Below are 25,843 nucleotides of genomic sequence, written 5' to 3'. Positions count from 1 at the left end.
AAACTGATTTTTCTACAAAGAACTTGTAAACTAAAAAAGAAGCAAATTCAAGTTATGTATGAGGATTTTTGTGATTAAACATTTTCAGTGTGAAAGCAGAGGTGCTGATAAAATCTGTTAACCCTTTTACTGGAAAACTGAAAACATTCATGGAAAGTATTTTTCATGTAGAAATATGTACCATTGTTCTTCAGTAGGATGATGTCTCTGAGCAGGGGTTGCTCTATGCAAGTGTACAGCTCTGCTTACAACCAAACATCACCATCTCTTCTCTAATGGTCTTTTTCTGTTTTGGAGCCAGTGGAGGTTTTTTGACAACTTCCTTCTCTGCTTGTCTATATTTTATTGAAGGATCAGTTATTTCCTGTCTTGGCACCCAGAAGACAATAGTTTGAACAGATCACATGTATTACAAAAAGCCTGATATACACATAGATTAAAGTAGGCAACTGCTTATAAATCATGCAGTTTAGTAAGGAGACTTAATTCACAAGTGATTAAGTAAACTCATAAGTCCAAGTTAATCAGAGATGTAGCGCTTGAGGTTACATGCCTTCTTCCACTACTTAAATTGACATCAATGGGGATTAAAATACAAAAAATAAAGATAAATAGTTAAAAATTATCTACAAATCAAAATCTTAGACTAAATGTGTAATTTCCTCTTTTTTCCTAGCTCTCCAATGATTCTTCCAAGTAATATAGATCTACTCTTATGTATATGGATACTTATTAAATCTTCAAATGAGTCTTTCTTCTTCAGAACTGGTGACCTCTGAATATGAGAAAATGTCCCTGAAAAGTGACATAAAAATGCATATAAGTAAATAATTTCCAAACAGCAAAGAGCAGCTGAATACTCAGTTTCCCACATCCATGTTTCCTATGCCTTTAGCTGCTGCTGGTCCTATTTTATCAGCATTGCCCCCAAGCCTCTTGCTCTGATGATAGCCATATCCCTCTATTTGCATGTTACCTTTCAGTGTCAAGTCACTTTGATCTTTTCCCAGTATGGACCTTTTCCTTTAGTCTTCCTATAAAACTCTTTTTCTTGTAATTAGCAGAATCAAAGTGCTTAAGTCTGCTCAGAATCCTACTCCCCCACTGGCCTGTTACCAACCTCTCTGCACAGTGGGTGAGATCTCTCACACTGTCTAGTAGCACATTTGTTATTTCCTTGAGGAAGGAACTATGGGGTGTTTTCTTTGCAATGATCTCTAAAAGGCAGCTGGTTGGTTTTCTTTCTTTTAGATGTATTTGCCTTCTGAAAAAGTAACTGATTAACACAATACTTGTTTATTTACCAAACCACAATTGTACAACAGCCTTCACCCCACCACCCACCCTGACACCCTGCAGCGCTGGGACAAGAAATTATGTCTCTCTTGGGCCAGGTGCAAAGGCTGGTCTGAGCCTAATCACCTGCACCTGCGAGGGAGGTGTGCACAGCTGAGGCCACTGAGTGGTAAGGAGCAGTGGGACTGCTGGGTGAAAAGAGAAAGGAGAAAACAAGGAAAGAAAGAAAGGAGAAAAGTGGCAGAGCGTTTGTATCTGTAGTCGTAAGATGTTTCTAGGGAGGATATGTGATGTGGCTTTTTGAGGAGGATCTTCTTTCACAGCTGCTCTTCAGGAAGATTACCGTGAGTACAAAAGCTGTTTTCTTGATGGTTCTAAAGTCTTTTATTTTGCTTAGAGTTGTTATAACTGTAATATAACTACAATATTGTCGTAGATTGGAAATGCATTTATGAAACGTGCTTTTTCATGGTTTTTTAGGGAAAAGGGATGAGTTACTAAAGATAGCTTGGTCAGGTATCTGAAAAACTCTCCCTACTTGTCTCTACTTACAGCTGATTAAGAATTCTCTGCAGAATATCTAGGGAAGTTGAAATGCTGCTGGGTTAAGTATGATTTTAGGTTGATTGAGGCAGTTTGTCAGATTGCTAATATTCAGCTGTTCTGATTTTGTAGTCTTTTTCATGGGTTGTGTGGAGTTTAAGAGTATCTTCAGACTGTGAATACATTCAAAAGCCTGGAGGGACTAGACTGGTCCAGAAAACAGTGTTTGAATCTGTAAGTCTGGAACTGGGCTACTTCTCCTACTTCTTGGTGCACACTTGAAGAGAATTTTTCCCCAGGTGGACCAAGTGTGGGTAACTGTGAAAGTGCCTCTAAGATGTGACAAAGTAGAGTTTGTTTCTCCTTAGAAAAGTTCCTGATTCTCAATCTTCACATGTAGGATTTATCTATTAGTTCTGAAATGTAATGCTAATAATAACACCTTAACATCAGTAATTCTGTGCCAAGTTCAGATATCTGTCTTGCTTTTCCAATTCAGTGATATGTTTAAGGAGCAACAGAGAATGCAGGTTGCAGATTGCTCCTCATTCCTGATTTATGATCCTGTTTGCAAATAAAGCAACAAAACAAACCCCAAACATATTGAAATTTTAACTATTTAAGAGGAATAAGATAAAAAACTTGAGTACAAAGCAATAAAGTTACCAACTATTGCAAAAGTAACAGTATAAAACAAGAAAATTTTGCTTTATTTTTGGATTTCTGGAACAAGCCTACTGAAAGCTATTTATACCTGCTCATGTAGATGTGAAGTACACAAGGTAATTTAAGTGCTGTTAGTGCTGCTCCTGGGCTGAGGAAACAGGCATGTACCTCTATGAATAAGAAGTGCAAATTCTATTCCTTATCATTTGCTGTGCCATTTCTATCTGCAATTATTACTAATTGATTTCTACTTTCACTGGTGAAATAAGGCAGTCGGACCACAGGTTACAAAGATTAAAACAGCTGGCTTTGTTAAGAAACCGTGAGACTTGGATGAGAAGGTAGATAGCTCCTCTAAAAAAAAAAAAAATAGGCTGTCACTGCTATAAGCTGCCTCCGACAGACTGATGTTAATCGGCTCTACAGAGAAACCAGATTTACTGATTATAATTCACAAAACAAAGAGGGTGTGAATGCTTAGTAGTACTTTAAATCTCTTTGTATAAGAGTGAAGAATAGTCAGAATTTATCATAAAACCCTTGATTTGATTCTTCAAAATACATTGGACTGTTACTTTAATCTTGACTAGAACAAAAACTCTTTGTATAGGAAAATCACAGTGTGATACAGATATGTAGAGCCAGATGTAAGCAAAAGGCTAAGTGGGAGTTTAGACAGTGATATTCAAAGCTGCAATTCCAAACAAAAAATAATCTGTGGCTTTAACCTGGTGGGTTATCTCGGTTTTGGACAATACTACTGCCGTGTGTGTCTAAAGCTGGATTCTGTTTGTACCCGAAAGTGCGTCAGTCTGGTAAGAATTGAGCAACTTGTTGCCTGTGTGATGTCCAAGACCACTTGGAAACCAGAAGTAGGCTCTGTGCTGCATACCAACACAGTAAGGATCCAGTCAGGGCTCAGATTCTTTGCAGAGCAGGATAGGATCCAGTCCTTGCTTTTAAATTGCAGGTAGTGGTTGTTGGACACATGGATTAGAAACTGACCCTGTGTGAGTTTTTCAGTCTGAGGGAATTGATTCAAGCTCAACTTCTATCTCAAAGTTCAAGATACTGCCTGTAGGTAATAGGGTAAGGACCTCTCAGACCTTCCTATTCCAGATTCTAGCTTTCAATACTCAAAAATATTTAAGGCTGTGGGCAAGAGTGGGATGGTCCAATGGTGTATTATGGGTGCAAGAACCCTGAGTTCAAGTCCATTTTTTAGAGACCCTCTAGTGGGTACTTGCTCAGAGGGGCTCTTCATTATTCCATGAACATTCCCTCCAAACATCCTAATAACTAAGACACTGCTCCAGGAAGTGGAGATAAGGGTCTCCATCCATTGAAGTGTAAAGGCAGTTCTGCCTCTCACTGTGGGCTCATGCACTGCACTGTTGGTGATGGAAACAGCACTTCTACCTCTCCATCAAATTATAGCACCTACCTCTATCTGAAAGTGGATATTCTCCAGGCAAGGATATATCTGTTGGTAGCAGGATCAGAACTGAAGCCTTGGAAGAGACAGAGATTTGGGAAAAGCTATACTGTGTCTCCTTCTTGGGAATGAGGATGGTAATTGACAAGCATATGGAGAGTGGGCTGGGAACCTGGAGATTAGGAATTGCAGCACTTAGTGTCACAGGTATAGTGGTGTTCATCCTGCAGCTGTAGTTGTGTCTGAAAGCCTACATCCTCTAAGTCCTAGTTCTGTTTCCATTGTGTGTTGGGTAAAATGACCGGTATGGAAATGAAAAATAGCAAGTGACTGACTGCTAGGTGGTGAGTAGACACTCCTTTACCCTTCTGCTAAAAGGCTGCTGCTCTCCCCAACAGCACGGTGCAATGCATTCCTCTCAGAATGGAGAATTCAGAGCTAGCCTGTTCATAGCACAACTGTGGTAAAAATGCTCGTGTGGAAGAATATATTGATATATTCATTTGCTGAGCTGCCTTCTTTGTTTGAATCCTCCTGTATTACACTTTATGCTGCTTTTCCTACCCTATCAAACTGAAACGTAAAAGCTGTTGTTAGAGTTCAGGTTGTTTGGAGGTCAGTTTTTTTACTGAGATCACATTGAATATAAACACAGCTCTACATTGAACAAAAACACTGCTCTACACTCCCTACTGAGAGGAGTAGGGGGTTTTTGCACAGTACTGTCCTCTGTTTCTGTATTATTACCACATAGCACAACAGGCCTCAATCTCTTAACTTTCCCACTAGATTCTAATTGCTGCCCATGAGATGCATATTAAAGGAGTAGTGACCTTGGTTTCTCCCTGTGAACTGAGAATGTAGAGTAGCCATCTTCAGGCTTCTGGCAGCTTCTGACAGCTGCCTTCTCCCCAGCCCATGGGTTCTGGAGAGCACACAGTCCACATAGATATCCCAGAAGAGCTGAGCCAGGTCCCAGAACAAAGCCCCATGTTTCAAGTTCTCTGAGGATTTCAGAAAGATCATGAAGTCCCAAAAGCCACTGACAGAGTCAGAAATGCGAGGCTTCCTCATCTCCAGTAAAACAGCTGAGGAGGATTCCCAGCACTGGGGGTCTGCCCGCCCAAGAGCCAGTGGATCAATTTGACTATGGCAGAGGAAAGGTGTCACACAGAACACTGCCATGAGTAGGAGAGAGCAGGTGAGTCTCATGGTGCAGTGGATTCTTCCTCTGCTTCCAGGATCCATTATGTCACTGAAATATAAGAAAACCAAGAGAAGATGAAAAAAATCTCACTCTTAGATGCAGGAATAAAATCTTGTTACTTTGCATGATATGCAAAGCAGTTAAATACTGTTTCTCTGCTCCTTAAAGATTTGTGTATGCTTTTTGCATGTATATAAATACTAGAGGAGTGACAATGCTCTGTTTAGCAGAAGCATGCGTAAAAATTTTTAGTCATCCTCAGATCTGAATGATGAACTGTCTTTTCTGGAAGTACTTAATATTGAAAGCTTTTTGCCATTTTTGCTTTACAGATCCCAAATCTTTTTCAGTAAAAATCCATTCCTTTTTACATAATTTAAGTTTTTAGGATGTCTTGCTTTTCTCAAAATTTTTTGAGCCCTTTAAAGTAGTCTTCAGAATCACAAGCATTAGTGGACAGCAGGTGGGAAAATGTTGTTGGAAATGTGTTTTGATGGTTCTAATTATTGCAGGTTTCAGATTCATCCATTGACCAGGAGTGGTTTATGTGCTAAAGGGCAGAACAGTTCTGAAAAGAGGGTACAGCAAAGCCATCACATAGCAGCTGTATTGTACAACAGGTACCCATGCATGTAGAATCATAGAACAGTTCAGGTTGCAAGGCACCTTCAAAGGTCTCTAGTCCCACCCTTCTGCCATTGGCAGGAACATCTTCAACCACGTCAGATTGCCCAGAGTCCTGTCCAATATGACTTTGAACTGTTTTCAGAGATAGGACATCTTCCACCTCTCTGAACAGCCTGTTCCATTGTCTCACCATCCTCATTATAAAATATTTTTTTTCTTTATATCTAATCTAAATTGGTCCTCCTTCAGTTTGAAGCCATCACTCTTTGTCCTCTTGCAATAGGCCCTGCTAAAAAGCTTGTTCCCATCTTTCTTATAGGCCCTCTGTAAGTGCTGGAAGGCTGCAACAAGGTCTCCCTGGAGCCTGCTCTTCTCCAGCCCCAACTTTCTCAGCCCACCTTTTCAGGAGAGCTGCTTCACCCTCCTCATCCTTTTCATGGCCCTTTTCTGGACTTGCTCTGACAGGTCCATGTCTTTCCTGTGCTGAGATGTATTTGTGTATATTTAAAAGTACAGAAGTGTATTGCAGATCACTGAGAATTAACTGTTAAAACTGTGAAATTTGCTAAGTAGTATCAATAATGGATAGGTAGAAATTCTGAGAATGATTGTTTTGTGGGCAGAAAGGCCCAGTTGTCTCCATCAGATTTCCTTTCTAGTACATACTTCTCTGTTGTATTTTCTAACAAGCTTCTAGCCTTTCTGATATTGAACAAGTATGAGGGGTTGTTTTTATTGTCGCTCATGGCATATGGATAACTTCCCATTTGTGGAAATCAGCTACATCTGAGATCAGCATTTAGGATAAAATTCTGTTTAATGCATGTACTGATCTGCTGAGTATTCAAGCTTGTATGTTTTCAGTTTGGTTGTTGGGGGTGGGAAGCTATTTCTCTTAATTAGCTAGATAAGCAACTGGCTTTTTGTGTAGAAAGTCTCTTCTATGAGTGATCCTGAAGAAGTGTTTCTTTGCCATGTGAAGAAAAATGCCAAAGGCAGGATATTGATGTGCAGAGGGATTGTACATGAAAAGTAGCCCAGCCACAGCCTGTGTGTGAGACTAGGGAAGAATAGTCTGCTTTGTGAAATATATTTCCTTATAGAGCTGAAGGACTCTTCAGAGATTTCAGTCCTAGCAATGTTATTCTTACCTAGTCCCCTGTCTGGCTACCTGGTCAAGTTCTGGGAACATTTTTGAGACTATTCAGACTTTACTCCCCAGCTGCCTACAGTCACTTTTTAATCCGAGTTCAGGTGTTGTGAGAAGAGCTGGCTTGACAGCCCTGGACCTGAACATTGCATTTAAGGAACAAAAGAGGGACAGCTTGCTCTTCCCACACCGCCCTGCCTAGCGGATGTCACTTATGACAGTGGTGGTAGTAATAGGGCTGTCCTCCTGCTGCTTCCAAGATCCCCAAGAAACATCATTCTTCTGTACCCTACTCCACAAGGCAGGCTTTGATTGCTTTCTCAGAAGCAAGCAAAAAACATCCTGTGAGTCACTACTTCATTCTTGTTTGTGCATCAGAGCCCTTCCATTGGGCACAGACACCTGTGTGCCATGCAGTACGCACATATGTCTGTTTACTGAGACTTTTTCAAGGGGCATAGTTAACTTGATCAAGTTTCTGGTTTTCAAAGCAATTTAGCAGTCTCAAATATGACCATGAGGGTGTGGAGACAGACACAGGACAGTGGGTGGGGAGCCCCAACAGCAACAAATTGTTCAAACGAAGGAGTAATACTAAAAGAAGCTAATAATACTAAACAATAATACTAAAATCCTTTAAATGATGGTTCTGTGACTTTGACAGAGCCCATCTCATTTGTACAGGTTAAAACCTGAACTGGTTGCTTTACATTTTCTGCTCCCCAGCACCTATTCTAAACTTTCTAAGTTACAAAAATGGCTAAGACAAGGGTTCTGGATTTGTCAAAACAAGGGGACAGTCCTGGGCAAGGAGTTGGCATTAATATGAGAATCACTGCCCTTGAAAGTGTGATGTGCATGGCATTAGTAAGGGCCAGTAGCAAAGGCCACTATCCTTAAGGTCTGGTCAAACTCAGGCAGCACTGTGCTGTTAGTCTTCCACAAGTTTCAAGATTGTATTTTTTTAGATAGTTGAGAGCTAGAGGGGATGCCCAGGAAACAGCAGATTTCATTAATCTCTTACCTGTGCATGTGGTGAATGCTTCCATGCAATTCCTCCCCTAGACTCTCCAATCTCTTGGTGTTTCTGTCCATGCATTGAAGTTTGTGTGTGTGTGAGCGCTGTTTACACTTCCTGGTTCTGACTTTTCCCACCCTCCCCCCTATCCCTGCTTCTCCTTGCAGTGTAGTCTCCTGCTCCACTCCCCGGCATGGATAATGCCATACAATAATAATTTGAAAGGTAATTTGTTATTATCATCTAACTTGGAGCTCTCGTTACGGTAGTCTATCGGCCGTGCAGCTGCCGCAGCCGCTCCCGGCCCGGCTGCCCGCTGCGCTGCAGCATCCCCGGGCAGTCCCGCGCGGCTCCCGAGGCTCCGGGCAGCGCCCGACTCCGCTCCGCTCCCGTCCCGTCCCGTCCCGCCCCGCTCCGCTCCCGTCCCGCCCCGCCCCGGCGCCGCCCGCGGCTCTCGGCGCTTACCTCGGCGCGGCGGCCAGGGCAGGACTCTCCGAGCCCGCTGCCGCCGCCGCGCTCCTTAAGAAGCCGGAGCGGGCAGCCCCGCTTAGTTTCTACGTCAGGGCTCGAGAGCAGCCCCCACCCCCTGGGCCCGGCCGCTGCTGCCGGGCACCCGGAGCTCCCGCTTCTCTGTGCGGAGCTGTCCTTGCTGCAAGTCTGCTCCGCTTCTCCGTCCCGCCTGTCCTCTGTTTGCGGACCCCGGCCCTCCCGGGGCAGCCCGGTGGCCGTGCTGCCTCTGGCCGAGGGGAAGGGGCGCACAGTGGAGTGAAAGAGTAACAGACCTGGCAAAGCTGCGGCCCTCCCCTTGCTGCACCGGCGGGGGGCAGGAGGGGAAGAGTAGAAAGCAAGTCTGCCCTTGGAACTCATATTGCCCAGAGTTGGCTCAAACCTCAGGTATCTTGCTTTGTGTGCTTGGCTGTTGCGGATCCCTCCACCCCAGAGCAGGAATCTCTGTGGCACGACTAGAGCTATTTGCTGGCTGGGGCTCAGCCCATGTGCTGCAGCCCATGGAAGTTGAAGCAGAGACCCAGAGAAGAGCCACAGAAGGGCTCCACTTAAAGGCATTAGATGAAGTAGTTGGGCTGTGCTGCCCACTGCAGCTCAATTTACACAACTTTACCTTAAGAGCTAACTTGGAGGGCTGTACGTTCTCCAGCAGAAGGAGATGGTCTGGTTCCATTTTCCCTCCTGAGAACAATAATGTGGTCTACTGTTGTTGCATTTTCTCTCTGTGAGGTTCTCAGCTGGATTATGACTTCTGTGTAGCAGCTGGAAAACTTCCACGTGTTGGAGAAATTAGTTAAGCTAGTAGGGAAGTGAAAGGAAAGCATTGATGAAAAGGCTGCCTCCTTTTACGTGCAGAGTGGAGAGAAAAGCCTGAGCACAACTCTGCTACTGACAACTCTGCCTGTGCTCACTGTGCCTGCTGTGATCCCCTTGCATACAGAAAACATACTACTCAAAGAACTGGGGTTCTGTGACCATGCTGATAACCAGGGTTGGGCAGAACTTGCTTAACACCAGCTATTTGGAGCAATAGGCAGGTGAGACCATTCTTTTTTTCCTCGCTCTGTAGTCTCTAGGCCAAATCATCTAGCACCTTGCTGCATGTCTGAAGCCAGTGCAGCTGCACCAGTCCATACCAGCTGGGCAGCGAACTGTTTTTCCAAGGCTTTCACTGGCAACTCCCTTTTATCTCTGCACATGGAATCATAATCCCTTCTCCAGAAAGCAACTGTGTTTCAGTAGCATAAGGCTTATCTTCGTTGAAGACAGTGGGGCTGCACTGGTTCATGTCAGCTGGAAAGTTGTCTTGAGACTCTGATTTCTCTGAATGTTCATCAATGCCTTTATAATTTTGCATTCTTTCTGGGCATCCAGTCCATGTAAATGGAGAAGCAACTTCCTTTCCAAACCCTTGGTCTTGCGACATGCCTATGACAATAAACTCTGCTTTTCTTCTGATGCTTTATCTCCTCAATAAGCAATCCCTGTCAAAGTGTATTTTGTGTAAGTAATGCTACTGTTTAACAAAAGTGCAAGGAACCTTTTGGGGATGAGAGAACACTGGCTAGAACCCTTGTAAGTAGCTGTACTGTAGGACTTTGGCCATCTTGCAAATGTTCCATTTATTTGACTATACAAGTGTGAGTTTGGGAATGGCGGGAATAGTGGTCACCAGCTGCTGAAACAGACTTCAGGATGAAAGGAAGAGTGTAATACCTTGCAAGGGAGCCTTGCAACGTGGTGGAGGAAACCTCTCTTATGTAGGATCTCCAATATTTCTTCTCTGTGCTATGGAATACAGGCTATTCCAGTAGAGGGCTGAAATGATCCTTAAGGACCAGCTTTTGGTTTTATTTGTTTCTTTTTAAAATCTGCTCTGTACCTGATTCTGGAGCCATGTGCAATCTGGAGCCCCCTTGGCAAGTGGGTAGCCAGTGTACTTCTCCTTGCCTCTGTGTTTGGGGGTTGAACAAGGCAAAGGAGAGAAGGAAAGCGTGCAGGTAAGATCTGGGTGTTGTGAAGGCAGTTCCTGGGTAGAAAAAGCTCTGGGGCTGCTTGTGTTTATGGTTGGCCTGGCTGCAGGGGCCAGAGCTGAGCAAGATTAAAATGCCGCAGAAATGGTTTTTGCTGCTGTTTCTGTATCTGTGGTGTGTCACTCTAAGGACTGTCTCCCGTGTTGTTAAGGGTAGAGCCAAATGTAAAGGAAATGATAAAATGTTTCTTGTGAGTTGATAAATTTCTGTCAACTTGCAACCTTTGTGGATTCCTTGTTAAGAAATGAGTTTGCGCCCCTTCTGGGTTGCACTTTATCTGGCTTTGGATCAAGAACAACACTGGTTTCATTCCACTCAGAATCCTGGCATGCCCAAGGGTATTGAACCAAGGGCTCTCACAGAAATGAGAGTTGCTGCTCAAGGGAAATACTGCTACAGATAAAATAGTTGGCTCCACAAATACTTCCTGAGCCTACTACATTCTGCTCCCTCTGAACCAGAGCATTTATATTCTATTTCTGGGAAAGAGGTTTTTGATAATTAGATTGATCACCTCAGCCTCCTAGTGGAGAAGAAATGTACCAGGATTGGCCATCTCATTCAGTTCCACACACTCCCTCAGTCAAGCTTTCTGTGCCCTTATTAAGCTATCAATAATCTTTCTTTCATTGCAGCACATGATACATTCCCCTGGCAGCCAGTGTTCATATCTTCTGTGGGTCTCCATATCTTATGAATATAATTCACATGAGCTGTAGATCATATCCAGAGTCATTTGCAGAAGGATATTTTTTTCAAGAAAAGTTGATTATTTACTCACAGATGAGACAGAGATTATTTACTCATAGATGAGACAGAGGTTTCAGATCATGTAACACTACAGAAAGGATGCCATTTCTACCAGAAAAATATAGAAATAAAACAAAAGGTTAAATGATCAGGATAAAGGAATAAGGGATAAGTAAGTGGAGCAGGAGGCCATTTCACTGGTATTTGCATTTTGAATGGAGTAAAGGTATAAATAACTTGGCTTCCTTCCTGCATTTGCTCCCAGTAAAACTTCTGGTGGTTTAAAATTAACATTTAAGTTAATAGGCAGTGGCTTATGGTTCCTTGAGCTAGGTAAGCATTTACACATAAAAAAAGAGATTCAGCACTGAGGCTGAGACAGTAACATGTGATGGGATGCACAGCTTGCCTGTTACTTCCATAAGCAGCCACACCTGAAAGCAGCATTAAGCTTTTTAAAATGTCCCACATGAAGAAAGATGTCTGTTTTAGGCTTACTAAAAAAATAAAAAATGCTTTACAGACATATTCTTAGCTGAAAATTTGGGTTTTGCTGAATTGAGTTCCAAATTATTCCAGCCTTGTGTGAAACTTGGTTAAGTGATGGCAAAGGCAAAACTTGTGATTCTCGGAGTGGGGGATACCCAAAGGTCTGTTGGCTTTAAATCCATAGTACCTGGCAGAGGCTTGATTTTTCTTCAGAATCCATAAAGGCAGAGTGTGGAATCCTACTCCCATTTTTAACTTTTCCAGTTCTCTTTTAGGCAGATTAAACTGTCCTTAAAATTGGCTCCCTGACAAACATACCTAAGAGCTTCTTGGAAATAGAATTAAATACTTGATCCAAAGTCTGCAGCTATATTTTATTAATTTTTAAAATTATATGTAGAGAGCTTTGAGTATCTAAACCTGTTTATTTTAACTTTTGATGTCAAGTTGTCTTTTTTTTTTTTTTTTTTTGTGGATTGAATCTCTACTCCCAAAGTGTTTGATGACCCCACACTGCTCTAAACAACCTTCTAGGTCTATTCTCTGTTGAAATGGCCAGCAGGAAAGTCACTGGGTGCGATGCAACACTCAAGCAGTTCTAACCAGTGGGAAGCTGTAGTTCCCTAAATATACAATTCTTCAGTGCTGTACACTATTGCTGATGACCTGAAACATTTCCATGGAGCTGGCAGACAAGACATGGGACAGGGAGGAGACCAGAGTACTTCTGTGCCAGGAGCTGGAGCCCTGTGGCATGTCCCTGGCCTATGCTGGGAAGTGGCCTTCTGCTAGAAGGTTTGAGGAACTGCAGCTCCCCATTAGACTGGATTTGTCTCTCTGTAATAACGTGTCTCTCTCTCTATGCCTACCAACTGTTGGTGTGAGTGGCTCTGTCTCCAGTGCCATATTCAGAGGGTTTCCCCAAGAGTAAATTTAGGTGACATGTCAGAAGTGTGAACCGGCTTCATTGTTGAAGCCACCTATTTAAATTAATTTGAGGAAGAGGTAACACTTCTCCTGGCAAATGTATTTACACAAGCTTTGAAAAGACATGTGGAGCAAGTATTTTTACAGGTGCAAGCTAAGCAATGTTGGTTAAAAAATTAATACATATTTTTGAAAACATAATCTGGTGATTTGTGACACTATAAATGCAAATGACCTTTGTAAAGGATGTGACCACCTTTCTTTCTAGACTTAAGCATTCCAAGAAAATAAGAAAGAATCCCAAACTGATAGTATAGTACATTAAAAGTTAATTAGTGTCTTTTGGGCAAGTTGTCTCACATTAACCATTCAGTTAGAGAGCTTTTGATTAATTTTAATGGCACTCTGGGTGTTTATAGCCAGACAACTATTAGTTTTTGAATTAAGGGATTCATTGCCATTTGGGTGCTGGACTGACATCAACATGCTCCAGACTAAAGTCATTGGTTCTTCCTGACTCATCCCTCCTGCTTCCTTATGTTCCCACACACAATGGGGAAACCCTTCTCACCTTAAGCACTCCAGGCAGACAGGAGAGTCACCCTGGGTATGCCACAGCTAGTGGCATAAAAACTGCCACTAACATCCAAGAAAGCAAGGCTGTTACAGGATCAGTTTCTCCCAGGGAGTTACAGCCAAATCTTCTGGAGAAGAAAAGCACTTTCACAGTGCGTTCTTTCCTGAGGCTGAGCAGGGTTACAATGTGGAACCTCCTACCTTTTCTTTCTCTGAGAGTGTTTCTTTCCTGCAGCTCTTGGGAGAAAAGGGTGTTGGAGCACCTTTGCCTCAGGGCAGCTCCTGGGCTGTGCCAGTGGGCCACCAAGGAGGGGTGCCAGCCCTGCCACTGTCACACTCATCCCACAGCACAGACACTCCCCTGGCAGCCACGATCTCATGTGGGGAGCCTGCACATTCCCACTCAAAGTTGTTAGGGGAAAACAGCCTTCAAGAAGAAACTGGAGGAGGGGATAGCAAATTATTTAGTGCCAAGAAATAGGTCACAGGAAATTCTGGAGAGTAATGAGGATATTCTGTCTCATGTGGAAGGGAATTGGGGCATTTCATCTCTCCTCTGTTGCCTGCTCATTCTCAGACTGTTGGACTATCTGCTTTGCTCTGTGTTTTGCTGGTAGCTCCTGCTAGGGCTCTTTGGCACGTATAAATTACTTGCAACTCTTCAAACCACAGATGTGAAGCCTTATATAAATACACTGCTGCTGTTTCCAGAGGAGAAAGTTGGGGGGTTTTAATGTGCAAGATCTGTCACAAATAATTTACTGGTGGAGAAATCTGCGTTCTTGAATTATTTTCCTGAATGAAGTAGTACAAGCTCTGTCATTTAGAATATTTAGATGAGTAAAACCCATACATTATCAGTAAGGAACCATGTGATAGAGGCAGATAGAACATTGGTTGTTTTTTTTTCTTTTTTTAAATACAGTATATAGTTTTGGGTTTTTTTTAACAGGTCAGGCCACTCAGCCCATTTTTATTTCACATTCCCATTTATTTCACACTCCCATTTTTATTTCACAGATGTACCCTTTGAAACCTGTTCTCAAAGGAGATGCTACAAAGGTGATACTAGAGTGAATTTCTATGTAGTGAGTTTAATTTGGAACTTCTGAAAAGACTGTAGTGTAATTTAACAAGGTCCTTTATTTCCTATCCTATTACTGATTAGGCACAGCTAAAAAGCTGCATATTTCATGAAGATTTTAATTTTTTTGAATACCTGGGAAGGGGGTTCGTCTCAAACTTATCAGCCAACCAGCTCTGCCTAAAACCAGCGCTCCCTGGCCTAGGTGTAAAGGTCACCTTTGCGTACAACAGTTCCTGTCCTAGAGATCTTGTGTTTGAAGTGAAAATGCCCAGCCAAATCAGAGGAAGGAAAACTGAAGCAAAAATGGAATGAGACCTGATTCTTTTACCTACGTGCCCAGCCCTCTGATCCAACAGCACACAAAGAGGGTTCTGTAATGTAAGGCAATTGTTTCTTTCCTTCTGCAAATGAGGCGATTTTCAGTCTCGTGTTCAGGACCTCTTCATTACACAAAGCAGAAGTTAAAATCTTTAATTTCCTGAAGCTTTTCAGTGAATGCTGGAGGGCACTAGAATAGTTCTGTTTCTCGGAACTGCTTTCTCATTGCACAGAAATCCTGGTCAAGCAATCATTGTCTGTAAACTATGTTATTGTTAACAGTATCTGTAAGAGTAACTTCATAATGGAGCAAGTCTTGAAATAGCAATACAGAGTTCAGATGTACACGAAAGGAAATAGGGGAGAAGTGACTGACTCCAAAGGAAACAGGCTTGCTTGTGTACTTTGCCTCCATCTGATTTCATTGTTGTGCCACTCTCAGAGTGGGGCATGGTGACAAGGGAAAAGGTATAGGGAGGAAATGGATGGTCAGAATACGTAAAATCCCAACAAAAATAGATGAATGGAGTATGGAGGTTTAGACCGTGGTCCTTGTACTTACTTTTAAAAGTAACTTGAGCCTTCTCTTTGAAAGAACAGATTGAGACTGAATAACAAAACCATGAGCACAAAACCATGAGCTGCTGCAAGTTCTGTACATTTATTCTCTAATTTAACAGTTATTAGTGTGCTTTGGAGCAAACCAGACAGTTAGAAATCATGTTTTGGGAAGAGGTCCTGTTAGGGAGAGGAACGTCTCTGTTTACCTAAGCTGAAGAGAGGAGTGGAAGCTTCTTTGTGTGACTGCACTAAGGCTGAAAGTCAGGCTTTGCTCTAGACAGGTGGAGCTTTAGGTGTTCCCAACGCTGCTGCCACACAGCTTGGACCACTGACCAGAGGCAAACAGGAGTGTGTTGTGCTGGTAGGGTCTGGGCACTTCCTTCAGCTTGACAGCACGAGGTGTTGTTCAGCACAGCTCCCATCAAGGGTCCTTAGGACATTGTCAAAGCTGCAGCCTCACAGGAATATCAGCTGATGCTGCTGGTGCCATTTTCTTCTGTAACCCTTGGGTAGATTTGAGATATTCAGACATTTTTCATTCATGAGAATATCACCATCTCAGCTGGAGATAGGAAACCAGTCAAAAGCAGTTTGCCTGTGCTGGTTTTTGGCTGGACAGTGTCCAGATTAGACTGCAGGGAAGCTGCACGTTAGGTGTGGGGACACTTTCTGCACAAGAGGTAAAACCAAAGTTATAACCCACAGCACGTCACTGGTGTGTAATGTAAGGAGTGTGTCGTGCTCGTGCCTTTGTCACCAGTTAAATACAGCTGCAATAACCAGCCCTTCTCTCAGCTGCTCTGTGTAGTGCAGATGCAAACACTGCTTCACAGTCTCCAAAGGAAATTCAGAGCCTCCAGCAGCTGGACTGACAGCTGAGGAAATCTGTGAATGTATGATATACAGTGGTACAGCATTGTGCTTATAAAGTCTGACTGCTGGACTTGGACCATGTAAAATGCATTTAAGTCCCTCCATGCTTTGAGCTACCAGCTTTGATGGGGGAAATTCTTACACTGGCTCAGAAAGTGCCACACTAAGGCATGGCCTGTTACAGTATTAGTGGTAAAGATGAGGGCTATCCCATGACTTATTACAAAACCAAGCTTTTTTTTAGAAGAAAATTTTAATAAGAAAAAATCAACTGACACTTGATTATGGGTTTTCTACAAATTAGAGCATTCCTAATTACACTGCCCTGAGCAGTTTGTTGCTCAGCAATAACATGTTAAGTGGCTGGTGATGCTGGTCTGATGTGGAGTCCTTGTACTTATCTAGGGGTTGTGTCCCCTCTTGCATTACCTGTTCCCACTAAATTACTTATTCCACAAACCTACAACAATGTGCTTGCTGAGTTGTGAACAATAAATCACTGAACAGAATTATAGTGTGTGTAGCTTTAAGATAATGATTTTGTGACCTTTTGCTTTCAATTGTACTGGTTTGAGCATCTCTACTATTAAAATTCTTAATTACTTTTTTCTTATTTAAGCTTTCCGTGGACATTTAAACAGTCTCTGTGATATTACTGATGGATGATTCATGTTAAATTGACTTTTCAGCTCTTGTAGGTAGGAATCTATTGGAAGTACATTTAGAACAAAAGAGGCTTTTTTGGGTTTATACAATGTGGCTTGGTGTTGTGTTGGTTTTGTTCATGATAGTAAGTGCCCCAGCAAGATCAATCTTCAGTGTTTGTGCTTGAACTGAGAAAGTTTTCAAAAACAATTCTAAGATTTTTTTCTTGTGAAATCAAAAGCGGGTATGTATCTGTCTCTACATTGCTTTTCTATTCATATGCTGCAAAAGACTTAACTCCTATTTTAAGGAATGACTGTCTATTCTAATTATAGCCAAAATGTTGCATGTTTCTATTGAGTTTATGGATAAATCCTATATTTAAATGACAGGAAATAGATTTGGATAATAGTGGATCCATTAGTGAGAGTGTTTCCTCACTCTATCATTCTAAATGAGAAAGATGCTTTCTACAGAACCTTGGGAGATACTAACACAAAAGTATATTTTGTTTCCCTGTCTGGAGCTGGAGAAAGCAAAACAATATCAGTAGTCATCTGGTAACTGTGACATGCATGCATTTAACTTTCCCAGGCTGGCTTCACTAGAGTTAGTCTGGCAAAAAAAAGAAAAGGGAAATGGAGATTCATACTGTATTCCATTAAAGTGATGGCCACAGTATCTGCTTGTTACGATGTAATTATGTAAAGAATACTTCAAGGGCCTTATTTTGGACCTCTTGTAATTACATAATTCAGATTTTTGAGCTGGAAAAGGCTTCCCTCCACTAAAGCCTCCAGGTCTCACTGAACTCAGTGTAGCCAGCAGCTGGGACTGAAGCAGGCTGGGCCCATCCTGGGTGCAGAGGCACTGGTTCCATGCACGGCGCAAAGGCTGCGTGCAACATCCTCCCACAGACAGAGCCCCACTGTGAGATTTGACACAGTTTGGGATCTTCCATAGAAGAAAACTCCATTCAATTTCCACTACTACAACGGTGATGATTCTTTGAACACAGAAGTTAAATTAAACTGAGAGAATAAGTAAGAAAAAAAGAGATTGAAAATTAAAAACTACTCCATTCCATGTTCATGACATTTTTAATACTCATCTTGCTAAGATGCAGAACAAGGACTATTGAATTTCCATTCATTAGCAGCCAACAGGATATGAATGAGTATTAACTTCAAACAAAAACTTGATTTATAACAACATCAAGTTGTGCACTTAAAAAAATAATTACAAAACATTTTTAAAAGGAAGAGTAACAGTGGAAGCAGTAATGAATACAAAACATGACCGATTAGGCTTAAAACATAACTTCAAGTAGTCTATGGCATTTCCTCAGACATTTGTCTCATCTGTTTGTGCAATACCCATCTTTGCATAGTAAAGAAAAATTGGTTAGACTCCAGCCTTAAGTAATCTGTTTCTTGACCATGCACCTATACAGCTGTTAATTTGCCTGGCAGACTTCTCTTTTAGGAGTATCAGATCAAATCAGTGAGACCATGCAGCAGACTGGAATGAGCTATACAGTTACCACAGTTTTCTTGTCCAGCTGAATAGGAAAATAATGGAGCAACTGTAGAGTGGATGAAATGGAGGCAGAGTCAACCTGGTCTTCTTTTGGTGATGCTTTGCAATGAAAAGTTACTGCTAAATGGATATGCACTTCCCAAAGCACAGCGAGGGGGATGTACAAAATCAACACCTATCAAATCCAGTTTTTTAACTGTCTACCAGCAAAGGAAGCACTTCAGCCTGTACCTGTTCTGAGCTGTACTGTCACTTGTGCTGTGTACACACAGGGCAGAAAGTGTGTTCTTCGCATACACACAATGGCTGAGGACTGGAGCATAAATTCAGTCATGAAATCCTCATTGTTATGAAACTGCTGGTGTAAACAAAAAAGTTACTCCAGCACTGAACATATATACATAGTAGTTGGGGACCACTGTGGTCTGATTTAAAACATCACATCATACACTAACAATGTTGTTTGTGAAATGCTTCTCCAAGGTTTATTACACAGGTAGTTTATGTATATCCAGTTGACTTTTTACTTATTGTAATTTTTGATACCACTGGTGTTTCTGTTGTGAGTTATGCTTGCTTTGAAAGCAGAACCTGAAAAAAGTTCCCAATGACAGCATTTTTTAGAGAAACGTAATACGGTTGCAAGTATTTTTGGTTTGTCATCAGAGAAATGTCACTGATTCAATTCTGCTTAAAGCCAAGCAGGAAATTTTCAGAATAAGTTTTATAATTTCTATTAATGTCAACTACCTGTGTGTACAGCACCTTTAACTTATAATGTAGTAAGTGTAAATGTGATTATGTTAAAGCTGATTGAAAATATTTAATAACAACTGTGAATCAAAACTAATATATTGAAACTGTTGTATTGAACATTATCATAATAAGAAAAATAACTGAAACAAAGTTTTCTAACTTACAGGAAAATGTCTGCAGCATTTTTTTAATGTTTTGGCTCTTAAAGCTAACTTGGGAAATGGATTTCCTCTGAACAAAGATGCAGGAAGTAGTGTAACTGGGTTTCTGCTGTTACTAAACTACAACTTCTAAATTAGATCCAAAAGTCTTTAATTCTGAATATCAGACACAGCAATTAAATTTTCAGTTACTTCACTTACCAAATTATTTAAGTTTTAAGTCAAGGTTAAAAGGATGAGCCGGACTGTCCAGCTCTGTACTTTAAGGGAGCCCTAAACCAGACCTCTTCACAAACCTTTCTCAAGGCAGCTGCAGCCAGGTGAGCCTGGTTCCCAGGGCCACAGGACTGCTGCCCAGGGCTACTCTGTCAAAATCTGTGTTGGTGCAGAAGGTGTCTCTAAAAGTAATGACAACACACCCAAAATTACCTGGGATTTTGCACATATTGTGGTGGTAACTGGCTAGCAGTAGACAAGGATCAAAGTATTAATCTTGCATTAAACTTTGAAAAGTGACATGCATCAAAGACATACAGGGAGTGAGTTAAGGTCAGTCACCTTTGCAAGCTGCTTCGAGTGGATGGGCAGAAGGCAAGAGAGTAATAGCTCATTCCAAGCTTTAACATCTTTTGAGTATTTTAAGGCTTATTTAAGTTTTTATTTTACAGGATCTAGGCAGGAAAAAAGTACCTTTTCTTAAAAGAAAAAAAGAGCTTGGCACTTCTGTGATTAGTATGAGTGTGTGTTACTACATCATGGAAAATCTGTATAACAGCCAAAAGAAGTAATTCAGACTTATAGTCAATACATAGATATGCATTTGTACATTTTAATTGTTTTTGGTTTCAAGCATACAAACTTTAGATCACATCTGTTTGGTGTCAGAACTCCCTGCATCTGCATGCTGCTATCTGCCTTTTTTGAGCAAGCCCAGAACATCTGCTGTACAACATGCTACAGAAAAAAAGGGGAAGAAAAAAAAACCAAAACGAAACCCAACATCAAAAATAGATTTACATAAAGAATAGAACCTTTTTATATGGAAATTCTTTTCTCTCATATATATATATATTTATATATAATCTGTGAAAATGATACATCAAAATCTTATTTCCATATTTACACTTTTTCCTTCTTGGAAGAATTCCATCCATCATTGTCTAGCTTCCATACCCAAGAGGCTCCTGTCCAAGGTGGACAGTGAGCTCATGGAGCAGGGAACCCTCAAGTCCAGCAGCAGAATGCACTGCATGGCTGGAAAAGCTGTTGAAGCCTGGCACTGGCTTCCCAGGGCTGCAGATTCTGCTTGGGGTCAGCTTGCTAACTTGGTTTTATGTGAGCCATGCAGGTTTACCCTTTCAAAATTAGCTCCTCATGCCACTGGAGTTTGATAAGAAAAAGGAAGTCATGCGAACTCAAGTGAAGTTAGAGTGCCAGCAGGCTGGGAAAGAATCTTTTGTAACTCCAATATTTTGGAATAGTTCTCTTATTGCACTTGGTCTGAGTGTCTCATCCTTAATTTGAGAAAAGGAAAAAAACACCTGATTTTTTGAAGCAGTTTGCTTATACCACTTGTCAGTTAATGTTAACAAGAGAAAGGTGAATAGAGGAAGTATTTCCAACTTATCTGGACATCCCAACTTTGTGTTTATAGTTACTGTTCTCATGTTCTTCTGCACTGATTTAGTTCCTGTGTAGCTACAGCAAAGACATCATACCCAAAATCCAGTAGTGCAAGAAGCAGCTTTTTGAATGGCATTTCTTCAGATAGGACCTTGTTGAGTTGGATCGAACCTTCGTTTTTTGACATTTCTTCCAGGTTGCATCAAAAGGAGAAGGAGAGAGAAAAATGCAAGACATTAGTTAGGTATAACAGGAACAAAGCCATTGCTAAGGTCATAGTAAAGTAAAAGGCTCACACTGACAGTTTAACCAGGAACTTTTCCAAGGGGTAACTTAAGGAATTTGGTCACATGCTTTCTACAGCATGATACCAAGTACTGGTTTCCTTGTGCACTTTAAAGATCATGCTGGCACACAGAAATCAATTATTTCTGTAGTATTTAAAGTGGTGCTCTAAATTTGTAGAACTCTTCAGCTCCCAGTAACACGCGTGCACTAGGCCAAGAATACACACGTTTACCTAAAGAGAATGAGTCACAAGTGCCAGGAATGGCAACACTTCAGCCAGCAGAGGCTTGAGTTCTCAGAGCAAGTGCCCAGCTCTGGCTACACCAGAATTTACTGTATGGAATCCAGTGTGACAAAAGTGTGTGTGCCTTTGTGAGCTCTTACCACACTATTGACCATAAGTGCTGTGAATCTTAGTAAGGTGCAAAAGACGGCAGAGACATTGCATTCGAAGGAGACTGGACAGCTTTGTCAGTTGTGTGATTAGAACTAATGTTAACAGTGGGCAGCAAGCTGGTGACATCCAATCTCCTGCGATGTTGATGTCCTATGTCAAACAGCAAGACATTAGGAAGCAACAACAAAAGTTGGGTGCAACCTCCCCAGTATCTGGCTTTATGTGGGGCATCAAGCAAGGGGCTCATGCATTTAGTTTTACCATTGGGCATACACACAACTACCACCACCAAACCAACATGCAAAAAATACAGAACAGGAATTCATATATTCCCTAAAGCTACACCAACCCCTGGATTTTCAATCTTCTGCAGCCCTGCTAACCTCTACCACTGCTACAATATTTATTCCATACGTAAGATTTAACTGGTGGTTTGAGACTAATGCAAAGGCAACTTCTTTTTGAAAGGACTTCCAGAGGCTGGTAAATTCTTGGGAATCCTTGATTTTGGTTTTTTAGCTTGGATACCTGTGATTGGATTTGTGCAAGATGAATGCTTAAGAACTGCTAGTTTCTGAAAGATTATTGTATTCATCTTTCAGTCTTTTCCCCTCCAGGATTACTGTACTAATGCTCCTTTGGAATGAGGCTGCCCTTATGTCAGTATCTCAATTCCTCGTCCTCTAAACTACAGGTAAACTAGAGATGAGAAAAATAATTTTTAGGCCAACTTGCAAAACTGCCAGCTAGGAAGCATGAATATTACAGAACTTGGTTAAATGTGAGTTAAAGGCTGCTGTGTATCTGCTTCTCCTGCCAGTTTCAATGGGAAAAGGACAGGTCTGCTTCTCTTCTCCCCATCTCCTCCTTTTAAATACTGTCTAGCGTCCTTGAATTCAAGTACTACTGATAAACAAACTAATTAGTCAGTCCTTTTAAATCAACAATGCAGATGAAAAATCCAGGTGACATAACTTGTCCTTCCACTACATGGGAAGTACCATATTCCCATTTGAAGAGGACAAAACAGACACTGAATTACATTGTTACCTGAGCTTATTTTAATTAAAGAAAGGGACTTTTTATAAAGTCTTAGAACATGGTACAGAGGACAGAAGCTATGCTAGCTTCCAGTACAATCTAACTCTTTTGACTTTTATCTTATCTGCTCTTTTCTAACCTGATCTTCACTAGTGTAGTGTTCTAGTACAAACCTCATCATGCATTCTGTCCAAACCATATATTTATTTATTTCCTAGTTTTATTCAGCAGAAATACAGCCTTTGAGGAACGAGATACTGACCAAACCACTGCCTTTCTTCACTTAGGATATTCTGCTAACAATGTTGTATGAGGGAGAGAAACATGTGAAGAACTAAAATAAGAGCCTGAAATAGGGAACATGAGGTACAGTGTCAATAAGGAAACAGTACACACATGCAAAGCTTTAACAAGAGCTGCCATTGTAGCACTTCAGACGTGAGCAGGGAGGTGTTACCCTGCAGAAATTGAAATTCTGTTCTCATTACCTGACCTGCTTTAACAATTTCATCCTGAATTACCAAGCATTATAATACTAAAATGAAGACAATTAGTGGTCCAATTTAAATTGGCAAATAGAACAAGTCTCCCTCTTCCCCAAGAAAATTACAATAAAGGAGAGTAGGTGAGTAGCAAGTTCTGGATATTTCCACCCCTTCTAGCTTTGAGTTGCAGCAGTACAAGATTCCTTCTGCTACGCTCCGGTTAAATGGTAAGGGGACAGAAGTGTCCAGGGAAGGACACACACAAGAATGATGCTGCTTCCTAGTCCTTTGTTGGTTTATGTGGAAGTTCTTAGAACATCAACATCTTGGCATTTCAAGTTTTAATGACTCTTTAAATAATGAGGGTCAGCTTTTCTGTCTGTAATCCAACCAGAAAAAGGGTCTCAAACAGAAAGAAAAGAAAGAAAATTATAGGTTATTTTTAGTCAAAAAAGCACTCCATGCTACAGCACATCACTGCCTAACATGGTCATGTTTACAAAAAAAAAATCAGAAAAGAAAACACTGGCTTCAAAAAGGGCTGGATGTATTCAAGAAATGCCTTCCTGCAATCCGCTGCATTCTTTTGTGCAACTAACTAGGAACATGGTCATAGAGTATGTTACTTGCAAATGTGTGCCCCTGTGTGTTATCATGTTTATTGAAGATTTTATGCAAACCCAATATTTTAATCACTTCAACTAGCTAATGTTTTCATAGGCATTCCTAAAGCATGGTTCAAATGCTGAAGAAGAGCTTAAAAATTAACTTTTGTTACAAAACTGGTTAAAATAATCAAATTGGGGGGCTAAAAAAGCAACTTAAAATAAGACATTGACCTCCCATTTATTCCAGTAGTTTGGAGAAAAATTAGAAAATACCTCACATTTGATTCTAGCTGCTGTTTGTGCAGTGATGACTGGATTTTGGTCCACAATTCATGCTTGATGGAAATGCTGGTAAGGGACCAAAACCTCTTCCTCATGAAATTGCCACCAGCATTCCACTGCTTTAACATGTAGAAACCTTTGGGGTCTAAACACAACCACCCAGACCAGTTCAACTTCAGCATCTGCTACAGCTGGGTAAGTCTTTGGTTCCTCCATTAATCTTCTATTAAAGAAATAGAAAACCTTGCAGCTCTTTAGCTAAAAACAATTGCTGGAAATAGAATTGTGCCTACAATCAATTCTCTATCTTCTGCTTTTGTATTCTGCTATAACAAGCAGCAGCTTTTCATGTACATTTCCACATCACTCTTACTAGTATTAGCTCTTAGCAGGGTTTTGTTACCAAAATTGCTGTTAAAGTCAGTAACAAAAGCATTAATTAACTTGTATTACTGCAGCAGCTTAGCAGAAGTGAGTGAATATATGCAAGGAAAAAAAGTACAGGCCCCTGAGCTACTCCAATGGTAAAAATGTCCTTCCTATGTTAAACACTGTATACTGAAACCTTGCACAGACTTGCTGCACCAAAATCAAGTTCTTACTGCTGTACTTGAACAGATTTAAAAGTACTATACAAGGCTCAACTGTGTAAAATCTACTTCTTAACAAGGTTTCTACCCACAGCCTTTAAGCCACCTGAAATGTCTAATGAGATTCTATATTCTGTAAAATTGTCAGTTAATATTTTCTTTTCTATTCTGTCCACACATTACCTTGATTTTAAATTAACCTTGGATTAATTCTTGAAACTGGAAGTTGTTTGTTGAGCTGTTTTAACTTGTTTTTTCTCTGAACTTGCATGAAGGTTTCTTTAACACTTCCCCTCCAACCCCCACCCCCCACCTCAGTTCATGAACAAAGTTTGCTTAGTTGCAGCTTACGTTTGATATGGACTTGACACCACAGTACCGAATGTTCATATGAACATCTGATAACCTGTGAAACAGAAATCACATCTCCCAGTTTGTAAAGCATTAGCTACCTTCTCTCATAGTTGCAGAGACTAAATATATATCACTTGCTTAAAAAAAGGACAAGTTAAAATCCCTTCATTACCCTCATCTGTCCCTCCAGATCTATCTGAAGCCAAGTACTGGGGGGGGTCTATATGAGCTAGCCCTCTTTGTGTACAAGCTGAAAAGCCTCTTCTGTTCCCCTCTGGCCCCCAGAAGAAACATGCACTTCAAGCTGTGAGCTAGGCCAGGCCAGTGTATTTGAGGTTCTGCTACAGAATAAACAGTTGTATCTTGCTCCTGTGAGAGCAGGAGCTTCAGGGGCCATTTCCAGGGCAGATCCTCTATAGGCAGAACAAGCTTCTCCCTTTGGGCAAACAAATGACACCAGGGTGCAAAGCTGATCACTTGTGAGAGCAGTTTGAGAAGTGTGAAACATGAAGAATAAATAATCAGTTACATCCTGTATTGTTTTAGACAGGGAGGCATTGTCCTACTCCTCTCTTTCATGCAAGCTCTCAAGCTCTGTGTCTCTCAGAGGCAGGGGCTGCAGTGCTGATGGCAAAGGCCAAAGATGGTCAGGGCACAAGACAGCTTGAAAAGACTCAGAGGAAGAACTGACTAATTATTTTATATTTTCATTACATGTATTTTGTTTTCAGCAAACTAGCTTCTGCAATACAAACCTATCATCTAGGGATGCACACCCTGTTTCTGCAAAGTCTGTGAATTGCTAAGTAATGGACAAACGTCTCTTACTGTAGAAAACTCATCCAAAAGGGTAAGCAGACTTTTTTTTCCCCAATGGAATCTTGCTTGGTTAATTCCCATGGGCACCCTCCAAACAAGCACTAAGAGAAAAATGAGTCTGGCTGAGTCTTTCTGAGGACACCAACACTGACAGGCAGTGTAATAGGGAGTAATTGCCTTGTCCAGGAGAAA

The 25,843-nt window shown here is 41.2% G+C and overlaps 2 protein-coding genes across 7 annotated transcripts in view; both read right to left on the bottom strand.

The window, feature by feature from the left end:
- Positions 1-93: 93 nt before the first annotated feature.
- FAM237A (family with sequence similarity 237 member A) lies at positions 94-17,662 on the bottom strand. The gene is made up of 3 exons (XM_038142264.1): positions 7,949-17,662; positions 4,774-5,195; positions 94-795 (listed from the first exon to the last, which is right to left on the bottom strand). The coding sequence occupies exons 1-3, from the start codon at positions 8,017-8,019 to the stop codon at positions 647-649; spliced, it is 642 nt and encodes a 213-aa protein (XP_037998192.1). The 5' UTR covers positions 8,020-17,662; the 3' UTR covers positions 94-646.
- A 2,311-nt stretch (positions 17,663-19,973) lies between these two features.
- Positions 19,974-25,843, bottom strand: part of ADAM23 (ADAM metallopeptidase domain 23) — a 66,004-nt gene continuing 60,134 nt past the window's right edge. For 2 of the 6 annotated variants that reach the window (XM_038142258.1, XM_038142257.1), the window contains one exon: positions 19,974-20,976. In XM_038142258.1, the coding sequence (XP_037998186.1) occupies positions 20,928-20,976 (49 nt within the window). In that variant the 3' untranslated portion in view covers positions 19,974-20,927. The other 4 variants (XM_038142255.1, XM_038142263.1, XM_038142256.1 and 1 more) reach the window with 4 other exon arrangements.

The sequence above is a fragment of the Motacilla alba genome, chromosome 7, assembly GCF_015832195.1.
Source record: "Motacilla alba alba isolate MOTALB_02 chromosome 7, Motacilla_alba_V1.0_pri, whole genome shotgun sequence".
NCBI classification, from domain to species: Eukaryota; Metazoa; Chordata; class Aves; order Passeriformes; family Motacillidae; genus Motacilla; species Motacilla alba.
The sequence above is the reverse complement of the archived record's forward strand: the minus strand, read 5'-3'. Positions and strand labels throughout refer to the sequence as shown.